The sequence below is a fragment of the Mus musculus genome, chromosome 7 (assembly GCF_000001635.26).
Source record: "Mus musculus strain C57BL/6J chromosome 7, GRCm38.p6 C57BL/6J".
NCBI classification, from domain to species: domain Eukaryota; kingdom Metazoa; phylum Chordata; class Mammalia; order Rodentia; family Muridae; genus Mus; species Mus musculus.
The window spans coordinates 102085777-102100518 of NC_000073.6; the positions used below are offsets into that span (position 1 = coordinate 102085777).

General features: G+C 52.2%; 3 protein-coding genes across 15 annotated transcripts in view; 2 read left to right on the forward strand and 1 right to left on the reverse strand.

The window, feature by feature from the left end:
* Xntrpc (Xndc1-transient receptor potential cation channel, subfamily C, member 2 readthrough) overlaps positions 1-11088 on the forward strand; it is a 31374-nt gene extending 20286 nt beyond the window's left edge. For both annotated transcript variants that reach the window (NR_104582.1, NM_011644.3), the window contains exons 12-22: positions 622-834; positions 1740-1904; positions 2340-2514; positions 3325-3525; positions 4137-4299; positions 4747-4839; positions 7754-7946; positions 8452-8579; positions 8719-8797; positions 9392-9524; positions 10081-11088. Coding sequence is in view for 1 of the 2 variants with exons in the window: in NM_011644.3 (NP_035774.2) it covers positions 622-834; positions 1740-1904; positions 2340-2514; positions 3325-3525; positions 4137-4299; positions 4747-4839; positions 7754-7946; positions 8452-8579; positions 8719-8797; positions 9392-9524; positions 10081-10475 (1938 nt within the window). In the remaining variant the exon portion in view is untranslated. The remainder of the gene's footprint in view (positions 1-621; positions 835-1739; positions 1905-2339; positions 2515-3324; positions 3526-4136; positions 4300-4746; positions 4840-7753; positions 7947-8451; positions 8580-8718; positions 8798-9391; positions 9525-10080) is intronic.
* The window catches only part of Trpc2 (transient receptor potential cation channel, subfamily C, member 2), a 13749-nt gene extending 2661 nt beyond the window's left edge, over positions 1-11088 (forward strand). Inside the window, exons 3-13 of the mRNA NM_001109897.2 lie at positions 622-834; positions 1740-1904; positions 2340-2514; positions 3325-3525; positions 4137-4299; positions 4747-4839; positions 7754-7946; positions 8452-8579; positions 8719-8797; positions 9392-9524; positions 10081-11088. Of these exons, the coding sequence (NP_001103367.1) occupies positions 622-834; positions 1740-1904; positions 2340-2514; positions 3325-3525; positions 4137-4299; positions 4747-4839; positions 7754-7946; positions 8452-8579; positions 8719-8797; positions 9392-9524; positions 10081-10475 (1938 nt within the window). The 3' untranslated portion in view covers positions 10476-11088. The remainder of the gene's footprint in view (positions 1-621; positions 835-1739; positions 1905-2339; positions 2515-3324; positions 3526-4136; positions 4300-4746; positions 4840-7753; positions 7947-8451; positions 8580-8718; positions 8798-9391; positions 9525-10080) is intronic.
* A 14-nt stretch (positions 11089-11102) lies between these two features.
* On the reverse strand, positions 11103-14515 carry Art5 (ADP-ribosyltransferase 5). Of its 12 annotated transcripts, none has more exons than NR_111935.1 (6): positions 14055-14453; positions 13658-13815; positions 12440-12734; positions 12005-12158; positions 11532-11564; positions 11103-11444 (listed from the first exon to the last, which is right to left on the reverse strand). NR_111935.1 is itself a non-coding variant. In XM_006507260.3 (6 exons), the coding sequence occupies exons 2-6, from the start codon at positions 13715-13717 to the stop codon at positions 11338-11340; spliced, it is 636 nt and encodes a 211-aa protein (XP_006507323.1). In that variant the 5' UTR covers positions 13718-13815; positions 14055-14512; the 3' UTR covers positions 11103-11337. The 12 variants fall into 12 exon arrangements, 11 of the variants coding, with proteins under 11 accessions (XP_006507323.1, XP_006507322.1, XP_030097883.1 ...); XM_006507260.3 differs by having other exon boundaries at positions 12453-12734; positions 14055-14512; XM_006507259.4 differs by having other exon boundaries at positions 12453-12734; positions 13658-13867; positions 14055-14512.
* Positions 14516-14742: the final 227 nt, after the last annotated feature.

Sequence of the window (14742 nt, forward strand, 5' to 3'; positions counted from 1 at the left end):
AGGGTGGAAAATATGCAGCTAGGAACTCCGCACTCTTTTCTGCATCTCCTTAAACTGCTGGTACTGGTTCCATATCAGGGCGGAAAAAGTCAACAAAATGAGCACAAGTGTAAGAGGTAGGGCAGTGAGGTGGCTTGGCAGGGAGAGATGCCGCTGCCGTTGCCGTTGCCGTTGCCGTTGCTGCCGCTGCCGCTGCTGCTGCTGCTCAAGCCTGGCTACCTGAGCTCAATCCTAGGACCCAAATAAAAGTAGAAAGAGAACCAATTCAACAAAGTTGTCTGACCAGCACATGCGTGCTATGGTATGTGTACCTGCATACTTATCACATACAATAACTGTTTAAATAAAGTATAGGAAGTCGGAGTTGTAGTGGGACAGGAGTCAGCGATTAGAAGAGGAAATCCGAGGAGCAGACAAACGTGTTAGGTTTGGGCTGTAGTGTCTTAGTGATGCGGTGGGGATAACATCAGTTAAGTGAAGGTGACACAGGACCGATGAGGTAGCAGGGGAATGGAATAGACCCGGTGATGTCAGAGCTAACCCTGGCCCACGGTTCCGGGAAAGGGGAGGAGCAGGAGCAGGGGCAGGTTGGTCTGATGGCACACAACACTTTTCTTACAGCCTCAGTACATTGCCCTGGAGTCTCTCTGCCAGGACTATGGCTTCGAGTTGCTGGGCATGTGCCGAAATCAGAGTGAGGTCACCGCAGTGCTCAATGACCTGGGTGAGGATAGTGAGACTGAGCCTGAGGCTGAGGGCCTGGGTCAGGCCTTTGAGGAGGGCATCCCCAACCTGGCAAGACTGCGGTTGGCTGTCAACTACAACCAGAAACAGGTCGGTTGGGTCCTACTGCCTGCCCTCCCTTACCCTGGTCATTTGTCCTGTGTTCTCTAAGGCATGTCCAGAGTCAGCCATATCTCGGGACTTCCTCTATCCTTGGGAATTCTGAGACCTTGATTCTGACCTTCCATATGAGCCCTTAACAGCAAGAGGGGCGGTTTCCCATCCGCTCCTGGTTACCTTCAATCTGAGCACTAACGGTCCTTGGAAAGCTAGTCACCACCAGGATCCCACACTCAGGTCTCACACAGGCTTAGCTTTGCCTCTAGCCTAATGAATAACTTTGGCCCAGACTTATGCTTTTAGACTACAACACCTGACTCTATATAATAAGGAGTTAAATGCCTGGTGATTTTTTTTCTTTTCTGTCTCATTAGATGCCTTACCCAACAGACAAGCTAAAGACAGGATCTCTGTCCAGCCTCCCACAGCCCCTGACTCTTTACTCTCAACCCCATACAGATAGCCTGACCCACAAAGCATGCTACCAAAGCTCTCCTGTGTGCCATCTTCACTGACCTGGTACTCATGACAGGAGACCCATATTGCATGCCCCTTCCCTCCTCAAGATCCTTTGTCCAGACTTCTATTACATATACCTACTGAGGCAGGCAGGGAGCACTGAGAATTCTGGGACTAAGACCCCAAGTTCTACCCACTCCCGCATGACTTCAAGAACTTGGGTTGTGAAGAGTCTTGGAATTCATACTGAGGCCTACTGAAATCACTTGCCCATGGGCACATGGGAAGGAAAGCCCTTCTCTTCTGGGTGGGCTGGCACGGGGACAAAAGGATGCTTCATCCCGTGTGGCAGGAAGTAGGGCTCTGCCTCCCTCCAACCAGCTCCTTTGACCTTCCTGCCTGGTGTCCATCTTCTCTCATGGCACATCTCTGCTTAGTTTGTAGCACATCCCATCTGCCAGCAAGTTCTGTCTTCCATCTGGTGTGGGAACCTGGCTGGCTGGCGTGGAAGCACCACCATCTGGAAGCTCTTTGTTGCCTTCCTCATCTTCCTCACCATGCCCTTCCTCTGCATTGGCTACTGGCTGGCGCCCAAGTCCCAGGTACTAAGAATAAGATGAGGGATACCTTGGTTTGTGTTTTGGAAGCAAGGTCCTCACTGGGAGCGTAGGGGTGGATTGGAGGCAGGGACAGGCATTACAAAACCAGGCACCTGACTGGGTGACCCAGCGGAGCAGGTTTAGAATAGGGGTGGTGACGATCTTACCTTTCAATTTGGTTGGGCATGAACTTTTCCTGTGAGACACTCCCTGCCCCCCTGCCCCCCCCCCAAAAAAAACACTTACCTCCCATGGTTATAAAGGAGAGATCAGAAAATAGAGGGCCTCATGCATACTCCATTCTTCTTAGTACATGCCTGGATAAATGGGTGATCCTGAAAGTGCAGACTCACATGGGAGCCAGGTAGTCTAGCGGGCTGTAGGGACCAGCAGCAGCAGCAGGCCTCGGTCAGCCATGCTTTACCCTCTCCCTCGAAGCTGGGCCGCCTGCTGAAGATCCCGGTGCTGAAGTTCCTGCTGCATTCTGCCTCCTACCTGTGGTTCCTTATCTTCTTGCTGGGAGAGTCTCTGGTCATGGAGACCCAGCTGAGCACCTTCAAAGGCCGCAGCCAGAGTGTCTGGGAGACTTCACTACATATGATCTGGGTCACAGGTGTGTATGAGAGAGCCCTTTACTTGTGGCTAGCTACCAAGATCCTCATGGCCAGGTTTGGCACTAGGCGCCACCTAAAACTTAGCCACACTAGGCAGGCTGATCATTTAGACACCCTTAAAATAAAGATTTTTTTAAAAGAGTTATTTATTTATATATTTTATATGACTACACTGTAGCTGTCTTCAGACACACCGGAAGAGGGCATCGGATCCCATTATAGATGGTTGTGAGCCACCATGTGGTTGGTAGGAATTGAACTCAGGACCTCTGGCAGAGCAGTCAATGCTCTTAACCGCCGAGCCATCTCTCTAGCCCTAAAGTCAAGATCTTAAAACAGAGCTGGATCCTGTGGTACCCAACTGTAATCCCAACACTCAGGAAAGCTAAGGCAAAACGTTAGCACATTCAGAGCCAACCAGGGCTGCATAGCAAGACTGTCCCAAAGGGGTGAGTGCTTTCGATGGCTCAGGGAACAAAAACACTTGCTGCCAAGCCTGACGACCTGAGTTCAATACCTGAGATGAACCTGCTGGAGAGAGAGACCATCTTCCACTGACCTCTGCACATGTGTGATGGCAGTACATGCAAATGCCCATGCATTCATGCATGTGTACACACACACACACACCACAAGGAGGGGTTCTTATTTTTCCAGGAGTTCACTTTACACTTGGATAGAGTAAATGTTTCAGCTCCCCACTCCCACAAAAGCCCTGTGTTGCAGCCTGGCTCTGTCCTAGAAGGAGGAAGGGAGTGTGGCTTCCTCCTCTCCTCACCCTCCCTGGAGACCCTCCTCTCCCCTTCCAGGCTTCCTATGGTTTGAATGCAAGGAGGTGTGGATCGAGGGCTTGCGGAGCTACCTCCTGGACTGGTGGAACTTCCTGGACGTGGTCATCCTGTCCCTGTACTTGGCATCCTTTGCACTGCGCCTCCTCCTGGCTGGGCTTGCCTACATGCACTGCCGTGATGCCTCAGACAGCACCACCTGCCGCTATTTCACCACAGCTGGTGAGGAGCCTGCCCTCGTCACCTACCTTTCCCTTTGCTGTAATCAGGTAGGAAGCATTTGTTTGGGTTTGTTTGAAGAGACACAGTACATCCTGGTGAGGAAGACGTGGTAGGTGCAGAGGCAGCTAGTCAGTGAGTCCATAGTCAGGAAGTGAGAGATGAACGCCGGTGCTCAGTGGTTTTTTTTTTCTCTCTCTCTCTCTGTTTTAAAGATTTATTTATTATTATATGTAAGTACACTGTAGCCATCTTCAGACACACCAGAAGAAGGCATTGTATCTCATTACAGATGGTTGTGAGCCACCATGTGGTTGCTGGGATTTGAACTCAGGACCTTCAGAAAAACAGTCAGTGCTCTTAACCGCTGAGCCATCTCCCCAGCCCCCCCACCCCATATCAGTCAGGAACCCAGTCACATTCAGGGTAGGTCTTTCCTCCTCAGTAAAACCTCTCTGGAAATGCCGGACAGACATATCTAGAGGTGTGTCTCCTAGGTGACTCCAAATCAGTCCTGTTGATAATGAAGACCAAATCACAGCCCCTTCATCCCCAGCATGTGAGTCCCAGGGTGAGTCTCTTTGCTCTCCATCACCGCCCCATCTACCCTGCAGAGAGAAGTGAGTGGCGTACAGAGGACCCCCAGTTTCTGGCTGAGGTGCTCTTTGCTGTCACCAGCATGCTCAGCTTCACCCGACTGGCATATATTCTGCCAGCTCACGAATCGCTGGGCACACTGCAGATCTCCATCGGCAAGATGATTGACGACATGATCCGGTGTGTACTCTCCCTGCCTGTGGCGACCCCTCCCCCACAGACTATCTTCTGAAATCCTCAGCTCCATGGGGCAAAGGTGTCCTTGACCTGTGTGTCTCTCACAGGACTGTGAACCCCAGCAGTCTCTGAACCCCGGGGTCTAGAGTCAGAATCTGGAACTGTAAAAGCGTTTCTCAGCAGGGAGGTTTGCAGTCCCCAACCCAGACACAGTTACAAACCACCACCAGCAGAAACAGCCCTTGGTGGGTGCCGTTGATCCCAATTCTGGGACAACTCTATGCCTCACTTTTTGCCTCTTTTAGAAATTGAAGTCCAAAAGGCAAAAGAATAAAATAAAATAAGCAAAGAGCCAGCAAGGCCATCATCTCCCCTTCCCCAGCTCCTTTTCCTAGAGCCTGACTTGTAGGGTGGAGACACCCTGACCCTTACACATCCTGCTCCCTCCAGGTTCATGTTCATCCTCATGATCATCCTGACTGCCTTCCTCTGTGGCCTCAACAACATCTATGTGCCCTACCAGGAATCCGAGAAGCTAGGCAAGTAAGCTGAGGCTGGGCCTGGTGGCCGGCGGGCGGGCAGGTCGGGGGGCAGCTGGGGGGCAGAGGCCTTTTGACTCAGCACTTAACTCTTTTTTTTTTTTTTTTTTTTTTTTTTTTGGTTTTTCGAGACAGGGTTTCTCTGTGTAGTCCTGGCTGTCCTGGAACTCACTCTGTAGTCCAGGCTGGCCTCGAACTCAGAAATCTGCCTGCCTCTGCCTCCTGACCTGAGTGCTGGGATTAAAGGCATGTGCCACCACACCCCACCAGCACTTAACTCTTTTTTTTAATTAATTTATTTATTTTTATTAGGTATTTCTTCATTTACATTTTAAATGCTATCCCAAAAGTCCCCCACACTCCCCTACCCACCCACTCCCACTTCTTGGCCCTGGCATTCCCCTGTACTGAGGCATATAAAGTTTGCAAGACCAAGGGGCCTCTCTTCCCAATGATGGCCGACTAGGCCATCTTCTTTTACATATGCAGCTAGAGACACGAGCTCTGGAGGTACTGATTAGTTCATATTGTTGTTCCACCTATAGGGTTGCAGACCCCTTTAGCTCCTTGGGTACTTTCTCTAGCTCCTCCATTGGGGGCCCTGTGTTCCATCCAGTAGCTGACTGTGAGCATCCATTTCTGTGTTTGCCAGGCACCAGCATAGCCTCACAAGAGACAGCACTTAACTCTTATTTGCCCAAGCCTAGTTGATACTCTCTGACTCTAACTCATTCACTCCTGCATTCCCTTGTTTCCAACCCTTCTGTTTGAAAAATGTCAGTCATTAAATGAAGAAAGTCACCAGGCACCCACTCCCTTCACTGGATACCCATACTCTTCCCCAACACCCATGCCCTTCGTGGGCACCCACACCCTTCCCCGGCATCCATGCTCTTCACGAAGCTTAACTGCTCACTGTTGTTTGCTGCCACTTGCTGGATCTGTTTCTTTCTGTCCCCCAACCCCTGTCTTGCAACACTTGTTTTTTTTGTTTGTTTGTTTATTTGTTTGTTTTGAGACAGGATCTCACTATGTAGCTATGGCTGTCTTGGAGCTTGCAGTATAGACCAGAGTAGGCTCAGATTCACAGAGCTCTGCCTGCCTCTGCCTTCTCAGAGCTGATTAGAGGCACGCACCACTACACGTTAGAGGAGGGATTGGCCCCTGGTAAAGGCACTAGAGAAGCCCTTTGCTAACAGAGAGGGATTCTGGCCTAGACTACTTGCCATCTGTACCCACTGGATTTAACATCTGAAGATGATTTTGAGTGTGAGTGGGGTTTGAGCTAGGCTCTCAAGTAACTCAGGATAGCCTTGGATCTAGAAGTGATCCTCCTGTCTCTACCCCCAAGTGCTGGAATTACAGGCATGAACTGTCCTACCCAGCCACAGGTAATTTTACTGAAAAAGTCTCTACTGTGGTCTTGAGGCAGTGACTTTCCACATCTGTCTATTGTTTGACATTTATTATCTTGCACCCTTCTAACAGAGGACTTGCTCCTAGCTCTGCATGCCTGTAATCTCAGTGCCGGAGGTAGAGGTAGGAGGATCAGAAGTTCAAGGTCATTTTCTGCTGTTTAACAAGTTTGATGCTAGCTCAGGCTCCCTAAGACTTTGTGTCAAGAAGAAGAACCGACGAGGTGACTCAGGAGGTAAAGGGGCTTGCCGCCAAGCCTGACGACCTCGGTGGGACTCCCAAGAAGCCCATGGTGAAGGCAAGAGCTGATCCTGCAAGCTGTCAGCCTCCACACCCGTGCTGTGGCATACTAAGAACACACGCACATCCATGCACACAGAGAAATAAGTAAAAAATAATTAATAAGGAGAAAATGTAAACAAACCTTCAAGCATTTTGGCTGAAGGTCTCCGGTGAGATAGATGACGGGTTTATGGCTCAGGGTAGCCAGAAATATTGAAAGTTAGTAAGTAGAGGTAGGTCTAAGAGATTGGGTCAAATTTAGCAAGATCTCCCTTGATATACGGAGGACAGAGTAACAAAAGCAGATGACATTTACCTGTGGTGAGCTAGAGCCAAGATGCAGGGAGTCAGATGTCAGAGGGCAGAGTAGTGTGGTCTGGACAATGAGCACCTGATGAGTGCATTCTGCTGGAGGTCCTTGGGAAAGGCAGATCAGGAAGGACTTCCTGGAAAAGGCAGCACTGGGGTTATTGCTTCTGTGCTCTACATACAGCACACGTCCTCTCCCACCCAGACCAGGAAATGTTCTTAACTTGTCTTTGTGCCTTCCTCTTTATCTCCCTTGAGGTCACAGCAACCAACACGATCTTTTCACACCTAATTCAGATGCCCCCTCCATCCAGAACTCTTCCTAGAGTTAGAAGGCCATGGCAGAGTCTTTAGTTTTATTCTATGAGGCTCTTCTCTGTGTGGTCCGTAACAGCCTCTCACAAGCCATTCTCTCTCCTTCCCTCCCCAGAGCGTGCAGGCTTCGGGACGGGACCCTGCTTGTCTTGCATGCTTGGCCCCCTGTGTTCAGTAAATGTTGGTTGACCAAAAGAATGAAGGTGGAGGGGCTGGAGAGATGGTCAGCAGCTAAGAGCCTTACTGCTCTGCAGAGGACTCGGGTGTGGTTCCCAGCACCCAAACTGTGACTCAGGGCCATCTGTAACTCCAATTCCAGGGGATCCAATGCTTCTTCCTACCTCTGCAGGCTCCTGCACACGCGTGGTGCTCACCCACACTCAGAACACACACCCTTATGCAAGTAAAAGATGTTTTTAGATCAGTACTAAGAAATGCAAGTGTCCATATTCACAAGGGTGGCTCAAAAGGCTTCATGGACATAGAACACCTTTGGCTGCATCTTCAGGGGAGGGAAATGTGTTCTGGGTAGATCCCAGGTTTCTCTCCCAACCTGGTCCCCGTTTTCTTCTCCTTTGTTTGGCCCACCATGCCAGTTTCAACGAAACGTTCCAGTTTCTCTTTTGGACCATGTTCGGCATGGAAGAGCACACAGTGGTGGACATGCCTCAGTTCCTGGTGCCTGAGTTCGTGGGCAGGGCCATGTACGGCATCTTTACCATCGTCATGGTCATTGTGCTACTTAACATGCTTATTGCCATGATCACCAACTCCTTCCAGAAGATCGAGGTGCGTGACCTGAGCCAGGCTCCGTGGGGAGGGACAGGGCGCAAAGACCCTCGCGGTCCTGCTCTGCTCTCACTTTTATTTTATGGCTTTGTACAAATTCTCCTCTGTACAACAAGGGTTTCAGCACTGCTGTTGCTATGGGCAGACTCCAAGTCTAATGCTCTGTGCGCTTTTCCTTGGTGGTAGTGGTGGTGGTGGTTGTGGCGGTGGTGGCGGCAGTTTAGAGCATTGTATAAAAGTTAAGTGGGAACACAAGAAGGAGGCAGATGGGTTCACATTGCGGCCTGGAGAATAGGTTGCACACTGAGTAGCAACTGGAAATTAGAGGGGAAAGGAAAATGGGAGAGGAGAGTGTGGGTGGTTGGTGGGGAGGAAACAAGAACAAGAGGTTGGCACCCTGGAGGGTAGGAGAGGGGAAGATGGCAGAGCAGCCACCTGAGTGAGCAGAGCGGCCATGCCAGCGCCAGCGTGGACCTAGCCTTGCCTCCTGCCTCTTGGTCCCCAGGATGATGCTGATGTGGAGTGGAAGTTTGCTCGCTCCAAGCTCTACCTGTCCTACTTCCGAGAGGGTCTGACGCTGCCTGTGCCCTTTAACATCCTGCCATCCCCAAAGGCCGCCTTCTACCTCGTCAGGTGATGGCCCCTGTACACCACCCAGCCTGCCCCATTTTCCCAGGCCCTATCCCCCCGGCCCCACCCCCGGCCCCGCTACACACACACACATACATGCACACACACACACTAACGTCTTTTCACCATGGCAATCTCTCAGGAGAATTTTCCGGTTCCTTTGCTGTGGCTCCTCCTGCTGCAAAGCCAAGAAGTCGGACTACCCGCCCATCGGGACCTTTGTGGGTACCTTTTCTGTCTGTCATTTCCCCACCTGTGTTACCTAAGCCATCAGTATGTCCCCCCAGAGCCTGCTTCCAATTCCCGCTCACACGGCCTCCGTTTTCATCCGCCTGCTTCTGGCTGAATCCTACATCTCTAGTCCACATCCGGCAGCCTAAGCATAACCCATGGCACCTCCATCCCACGCCCGAGGTCCAGACTGTAAGACATGCTCGGGTGATTTAACAGCACTTGGGCAAAGCCCCCTGAGGAATGAGAGGCCGCTGGGCATCCAAGGGGCTCACCTACCTCCTATCATCTGCACCATAACTCAGACTGTCTGAGCATGAGCGCTTTCCCAGTTTGGACCAGTGCTGCAGTTCTTCAGGGGTCTTTCCTTCCCACACCACCCCCACCTCTCAGTCTTCACCACATACTCTAGACACACTGTCCTCTCACAGTCTGCTGCCCCCAGTCGGCCCCCCTCAGTCCTGCAGGACTGCACTGCACCAGACAGGCCAGGGACAGAAAGCCTAGATTTTGCCTTTCTCCTTTACTTGGTCAGGGCAGAGATGGAAAGGAAGGTAGAGAGTTCACTCTGCCTTCCATTGCAGACCAACCCCGGGGCAAGGGCGGGCTCCGCCGGGGAAGGAGAACGCGTGTCCTACCGCCTTCGAGTCATCAAGGCTCTGGTGCAGCGCTACATAGAGACTGCCCGGCGCGAGTTCGAGGAGACCCGTCGGAAAGGTCAGTGGCTCACTTGTGATGCAACCCCTTTGCTGTCCTTGGCTCGCCTTGGAAGAGTGTCCACACCCAGACTCACCCTCCACACTTCTGCATTAGGCTCTAGTCCCGTCCTTCCTACCCTAGAAAGGCACAGCTTATCTGTTACTCTGCCTTTCATATTGCTTTGCTCTCATTCCCTCATTTATGTGTGCTCAGATATTGATCTCGAGTTTCCCCCCTCCCCCTCCCATTTCCTTCTTCCTGTCTTACCAAGTTGCCCAGGCTCATCTTGAACTCACTTTGAAGCCTAGGCTGGCTTCGAACTCTCCATCATCTTCCCCAGTCTCCCAACTAGATGGGACTGCAGGCCTGCACTACCAACCCCAGCTAAGGCTTTCCTTCTTTGTCACAGGCTGTCCTTAAATTAATACTCACATTTACCTGACCCCTCAGTTCTTGCAGTCCCCCTTTAGCATCCAGACAGGGTGTCCCTGGGTTCAGTGGGGGTGGGGTGCAGATAGACAGAAGAGGTACTGAGCAGGCTCCCTTCTGAAAGACCTGCCCTGATTCCTCTCAGACCTGGGCAACAGACTGACAGAGCTGACCAAGACTGTGTCTCGACTGCAAAGCGAGGTGGCCAGTGTGCAGAAGAACCTGGCGGCGGGAGGGGCACCACGGCCTCCGGATGGTGCCAGCATCCTCAGTAGATACATCACCCGAGTGCGCAACAGCTTCCAGAACCTGGGCCCCCCTACCTCTGACACCCCAGCAGAGCTGACTATGCCTGGGATTGTGGAGACCGAAGTCTCTTTAGGAGATGGCCTTGATGGCACAGGTGAAGCTGGAGCTCCCGCTCCTGGAGAGCCCGGCTCTTCCTCCTCTGCCCATGTGCTGGTTCACAGGGAGCAAGAAGCAGAGGGGTCAGGGGACTTGCTCCTGGAAGGAGATCTGGAGACCAAGGGCGAGTCCTAAGGCAACAGAAGGGTCTCTTCTGTCACTAAGTGCAGCTGCTGTGTTGGGTAGAGCCAGGGTCTCACAGTAGAAGACCATGGTGCTTTTTAATATTATTATTATTTATTTTATTTTATTTTATTTTATTTGTTTTTTTGCCTCAGTAAAATTTCTGCTGTGGAAGTCAGATGGTAGTCTCCATCTCTTGGCATCCTAAGATTCCTTCCTTTACTTCCCCTAAAATGGACGCTGTGGGAGGAGGGAAGAGAGAAACAGCTTGCTTTGAGTTCTGGGGTTTAGAATCCTACTTTTGGGATTCCTTAGGTCTTTAGTGAAAAACGTTCTGGCCTAGGAGACTGGAAGACTGGGAGCTAGGAGGCCAGAGAAGCAGGAGACCTGAGTGGGTAGGTCTGAGAGATGGGAGGCCTGGAGGTGGTGCCCTTTCTTGGCCTGGCATTCTCTTCAGGGATGGGTATCAATCTATCCCCTCCCTGACTTCATGAGGCCCCTGTGGCTGTTAAGAAGCATCAGGCACAGAGGCTACAATGTGTGACCCGGATGACTGGGAAATTAGTTTCCATCCCTCGACTTTCAAGCTTGTCAAGGACAAATGACGTCATGCAATAAACCAGTCATAAAAGCCATGTCTCCACACCACAACTCTGTTTAATTGAGTAGCCATCCAGTCTTTACCTTGCATGTCCTAGGAAGTTCCCACCACACTGTGGGGTTCCCTCAACCCTGCCATGGCCTCAGATCTCCAACTCTGGTTGGACAGGTGGCTCCTAGGACTGGAACCAGAACCACACTCCTGCTTCCTGCAGCCGTTCAAAGCCCCTTCTTCATAGTAAGGTCATTAGTTCCCAAGAGTCCTAAGAGGCTTTCAGGGTCCAGCTCTGGAGAGCTGCAGCTTCCTTGGGTCCAAGAGCAGTGTCTTTCCTGATTGCAGAGCCAGAGCCTCTGTGGAGGGTGCCTCTGGCTGCCCGACTGCTGGAGAAAGGAGAAAAGATGGTGAGGCGGGGCAGCAGGGCCAGTGAAGCTGGAACAAGTCTCAGAGCAGGCTGGAGGGTGACCTACCTCTTGAGGACACACAGCCACGTCTCTTCTCCCCTGCAACAGATAGCATAGTAAGACCCCGGGGTCTTCTCCTCAAAGCAGGCCCTCGCTCCCCTTCAGCTTCTCCCCGGGCAACAATTCCAGGTTGCCTGTCCATCCTTGCTCCTACCCACACATCTGTCACTCTTCCACTGTCCCCGCCTCCACAACTGAACCTGGCACTTCCTACCTTGTTAGCCCCATCAAGTCAGAGCCTACTGAGACCGGAAGCAATATTGCCTCCTTCTCGCTGTTCCTTGGTCTACGAGGTACTACAGAGGACCTTTTGAGAAGACAGTCATCTGAGGATGTCCACAGATCTTGAACTCTCCCAGGACCTGGTGGAGCCCCAATCTCACTAACCAAGTGGTTCCTGAAGGCTCTGGGGACTGGGTCAGAATACACTGGCTTCTTTCACCCACCCTGCCATTCTCTGTCTCCCATTCATCGCTCACCACCCAAATAGGCGCAGTTAAAGTGGCTGCAGGTCTGATCATAACTCCAGAGAGTCACTATGCTCTGGGCTCCATCCTGGGAGAACCCAGTGACCAAGAAGACTTCGTGTGGGGGTATCAGCACCTCACGCTCCTCAGGGAAGACAGACAACGCCTGGATAGGAGCCCCAAAACAAGTCCTTAGATTGAAGAAGGTGGCATTCCCAAACCTGCGAGCCACTCTCTCATCCACAGAGCTGGAGGTAAACTGTCCTAATCGGACAGAGTCCCCCAGCCTCTTGGGTTCAAAGTGAAGACTGCCCACACCTCGGAACACCACCTCCCCAGGTCCCCTACTGCACCCTCCAGAGCCCCGCAGCAGCTGCAGAGCCCGGGTCAAGTAGAAATGCAGGGCCTTGAAGGGGAAGTGCCTCATGTAGAGCTCCCGGGAGCCACCTCCTGTCCGTACGGCCTGGTTCAGCTCCCAGTACAAGGTGTTGGATGAGTTGGTGTACACCATAATCGCTACTCCGTGCTGGGCTTTGAAGCCAGGAGGTAGAGTGAGCTTGTGACGCCGGTGTGCCCAGGCCTCTTGTGCTGCTTCCCAGGATTCCCGCAGCAGGGCATGGCGTGCCATCTCTTCCTTTAGCAGCAGGCCTGCTTTCTCCTCCATCTCCTCAGAGCAGCCCACATAGGCATCATCAAAGGTATCTGGAACCAGGCTCAGGGGCAGGATAGGAACAGCTCGAACCTATGGACACAAGGGAGGTGCCACAGAGGCCAAAGTGTAAGTTTAAAACACTGGCCAGGGACTGCTGGGGACAGGTTTTCATTTCTGTGCGACATAGCTGATGCATGCAATTGGCAGGATCCGAAACAGACACAAATAACACAGGCAATGGAGTCGGACAGCCATGGGTTTGTGTAAGCACCACCTGCTGGCTCTGGGATCTGGACTTCATGTTCTTCACCTATGGATTAAGGATGCTTCCAGCCTCACAGGGTTGTGAGGAGAGCATGAGGATAATTGCGGCACAACCTAGAGGGGCGGCATCTGACCAAGAATCGAGTCTGCCTGGTTCCTGTGCTTTCCTGGCACTGCTATTCCGTATGCAGGCAATGTGCAGCCAGTGTCTGATCCTTGCCCTGGTCCCCAACCCTCTTAGCCATTTCTCATCCTCGGGGAAGCCCTGCAGTTCAGTATACTTTACTGTCAGCTCCGGGGTTCCTGCATCCTCTCTACTTTAGAAGGCTTCATCCTAAACTCAAGGAAGGGAGGAGTGTTTTGTCCTCAGCACAACCATACTCCCAGAGTGTGATGTGGGAGGGGAGAGGGCCTGCCAGGGTCTACAGCAGCATACCCGTGTGGACAGGGGTTTGCCTGCATTGAGCCTGTGGTATGCAGTGGGAAGGAGAAAGGTGGAGGCAATCTCTATGGAGGGGTAGCATGGAAGGAGACTTCACACGGGGATCAGGGAGCACAGGGAGGTGGTATTCTGGGAGAATGACCTGGCACTTGGATTCCCTAATGGAATAGAAGTTCCTGAGAAGAGGACTGGGAGGAGGGAAGAGCCTCTTGGGAAGGGTTTCCGTTATCATTCCTCCTCCACCACCACCTTCTCAGCCTCTGACCCACAACTGACTTTGTTGACAAAGGATAGTCGCTAGAGTTACCTTCCAGAGGGCGTGCAAGCTGAGGCAGCTGAGGACCATCAGCAGATCCTCCAGAATCATCCTAGGACGAGTCCCGAGACAGCAGGACCCTGATGATGATGAAGCCAGTGGAGGGGAGTGCTGGCTTGGATGGGCTCCAGGACCTTCCTTCCTTCAGCCTAGGAGGGTCCTTAGTCAAGGACTGGAACTCAGGAGGGATGAGGGGTGAAGCTGAGGATGAGTTTAAGGATGGATGTGGCTTCAGACTTTATTGTCCCCATGTCAGCCCTAGTCTATGACTACAAGATGGCCCCACACCCAGGGTCTCCAGGACTTCTTTGCGATGGTATAGGTGGGCCACTTATATGACTCTGCCGCAAGAGGGGCGGGGCTGGGCGGGGCAGGGATGGGAACCCACCTGGAAGAAGTTGAGACAGAGAGCGGCCCGGCCCAGGGCTATGGTTCTTTGCGGCTGACTGGAGCTGAAGTGCCGGCAGGCGCTCGCAGATCGCAGATCCTGAACAAACAGCTGGACAAAGTCCCCGGGGCTAACTATAGCCCCTGGACTGGTAACCCGACACCTATCTTCCCCAACAACAGACAGGGGCGTGGGAGCTGAACTGGCAGAGTCCTTGGGTGATTGAGGGGCAAAACTCTCCTTCGTTTGGATGATAGGTTCTTTCTGTAAGATCTGAACTAAGTCAAAGTTGGGGGAGAGACCTGTGAGACTTGGTCTCTTCTCCGGTGGCCCTGGGCCGGGCCATGGCCCTCAGACCCCCAGGCCACGAAGCCCCACGAGGATCTCTCCTTGTTCATTACGCTAGTTAAGTCGCCAAATCTGTCTTATTTGCATACAATTTGCATACGACACACGTTGGGTCACGTGCACCAGCATCAACCCTCCACCCCACCCCCACTTCCTTCCCTACTCTTAACCTTCTTTGTCTCCTACCCTGGTCCGAAGGGCCGGGGTAGAAGGGAATTTATGACATTCAGTGCTTAGCCGTCCAGGAACAGCCACACCCCTTCCACCCCCTCAGACATTCCCTTTCCAGACTTCTCCGGCTCAGCTGAACCCATGTTTGTAAACACAGCTTTCTCTCGCA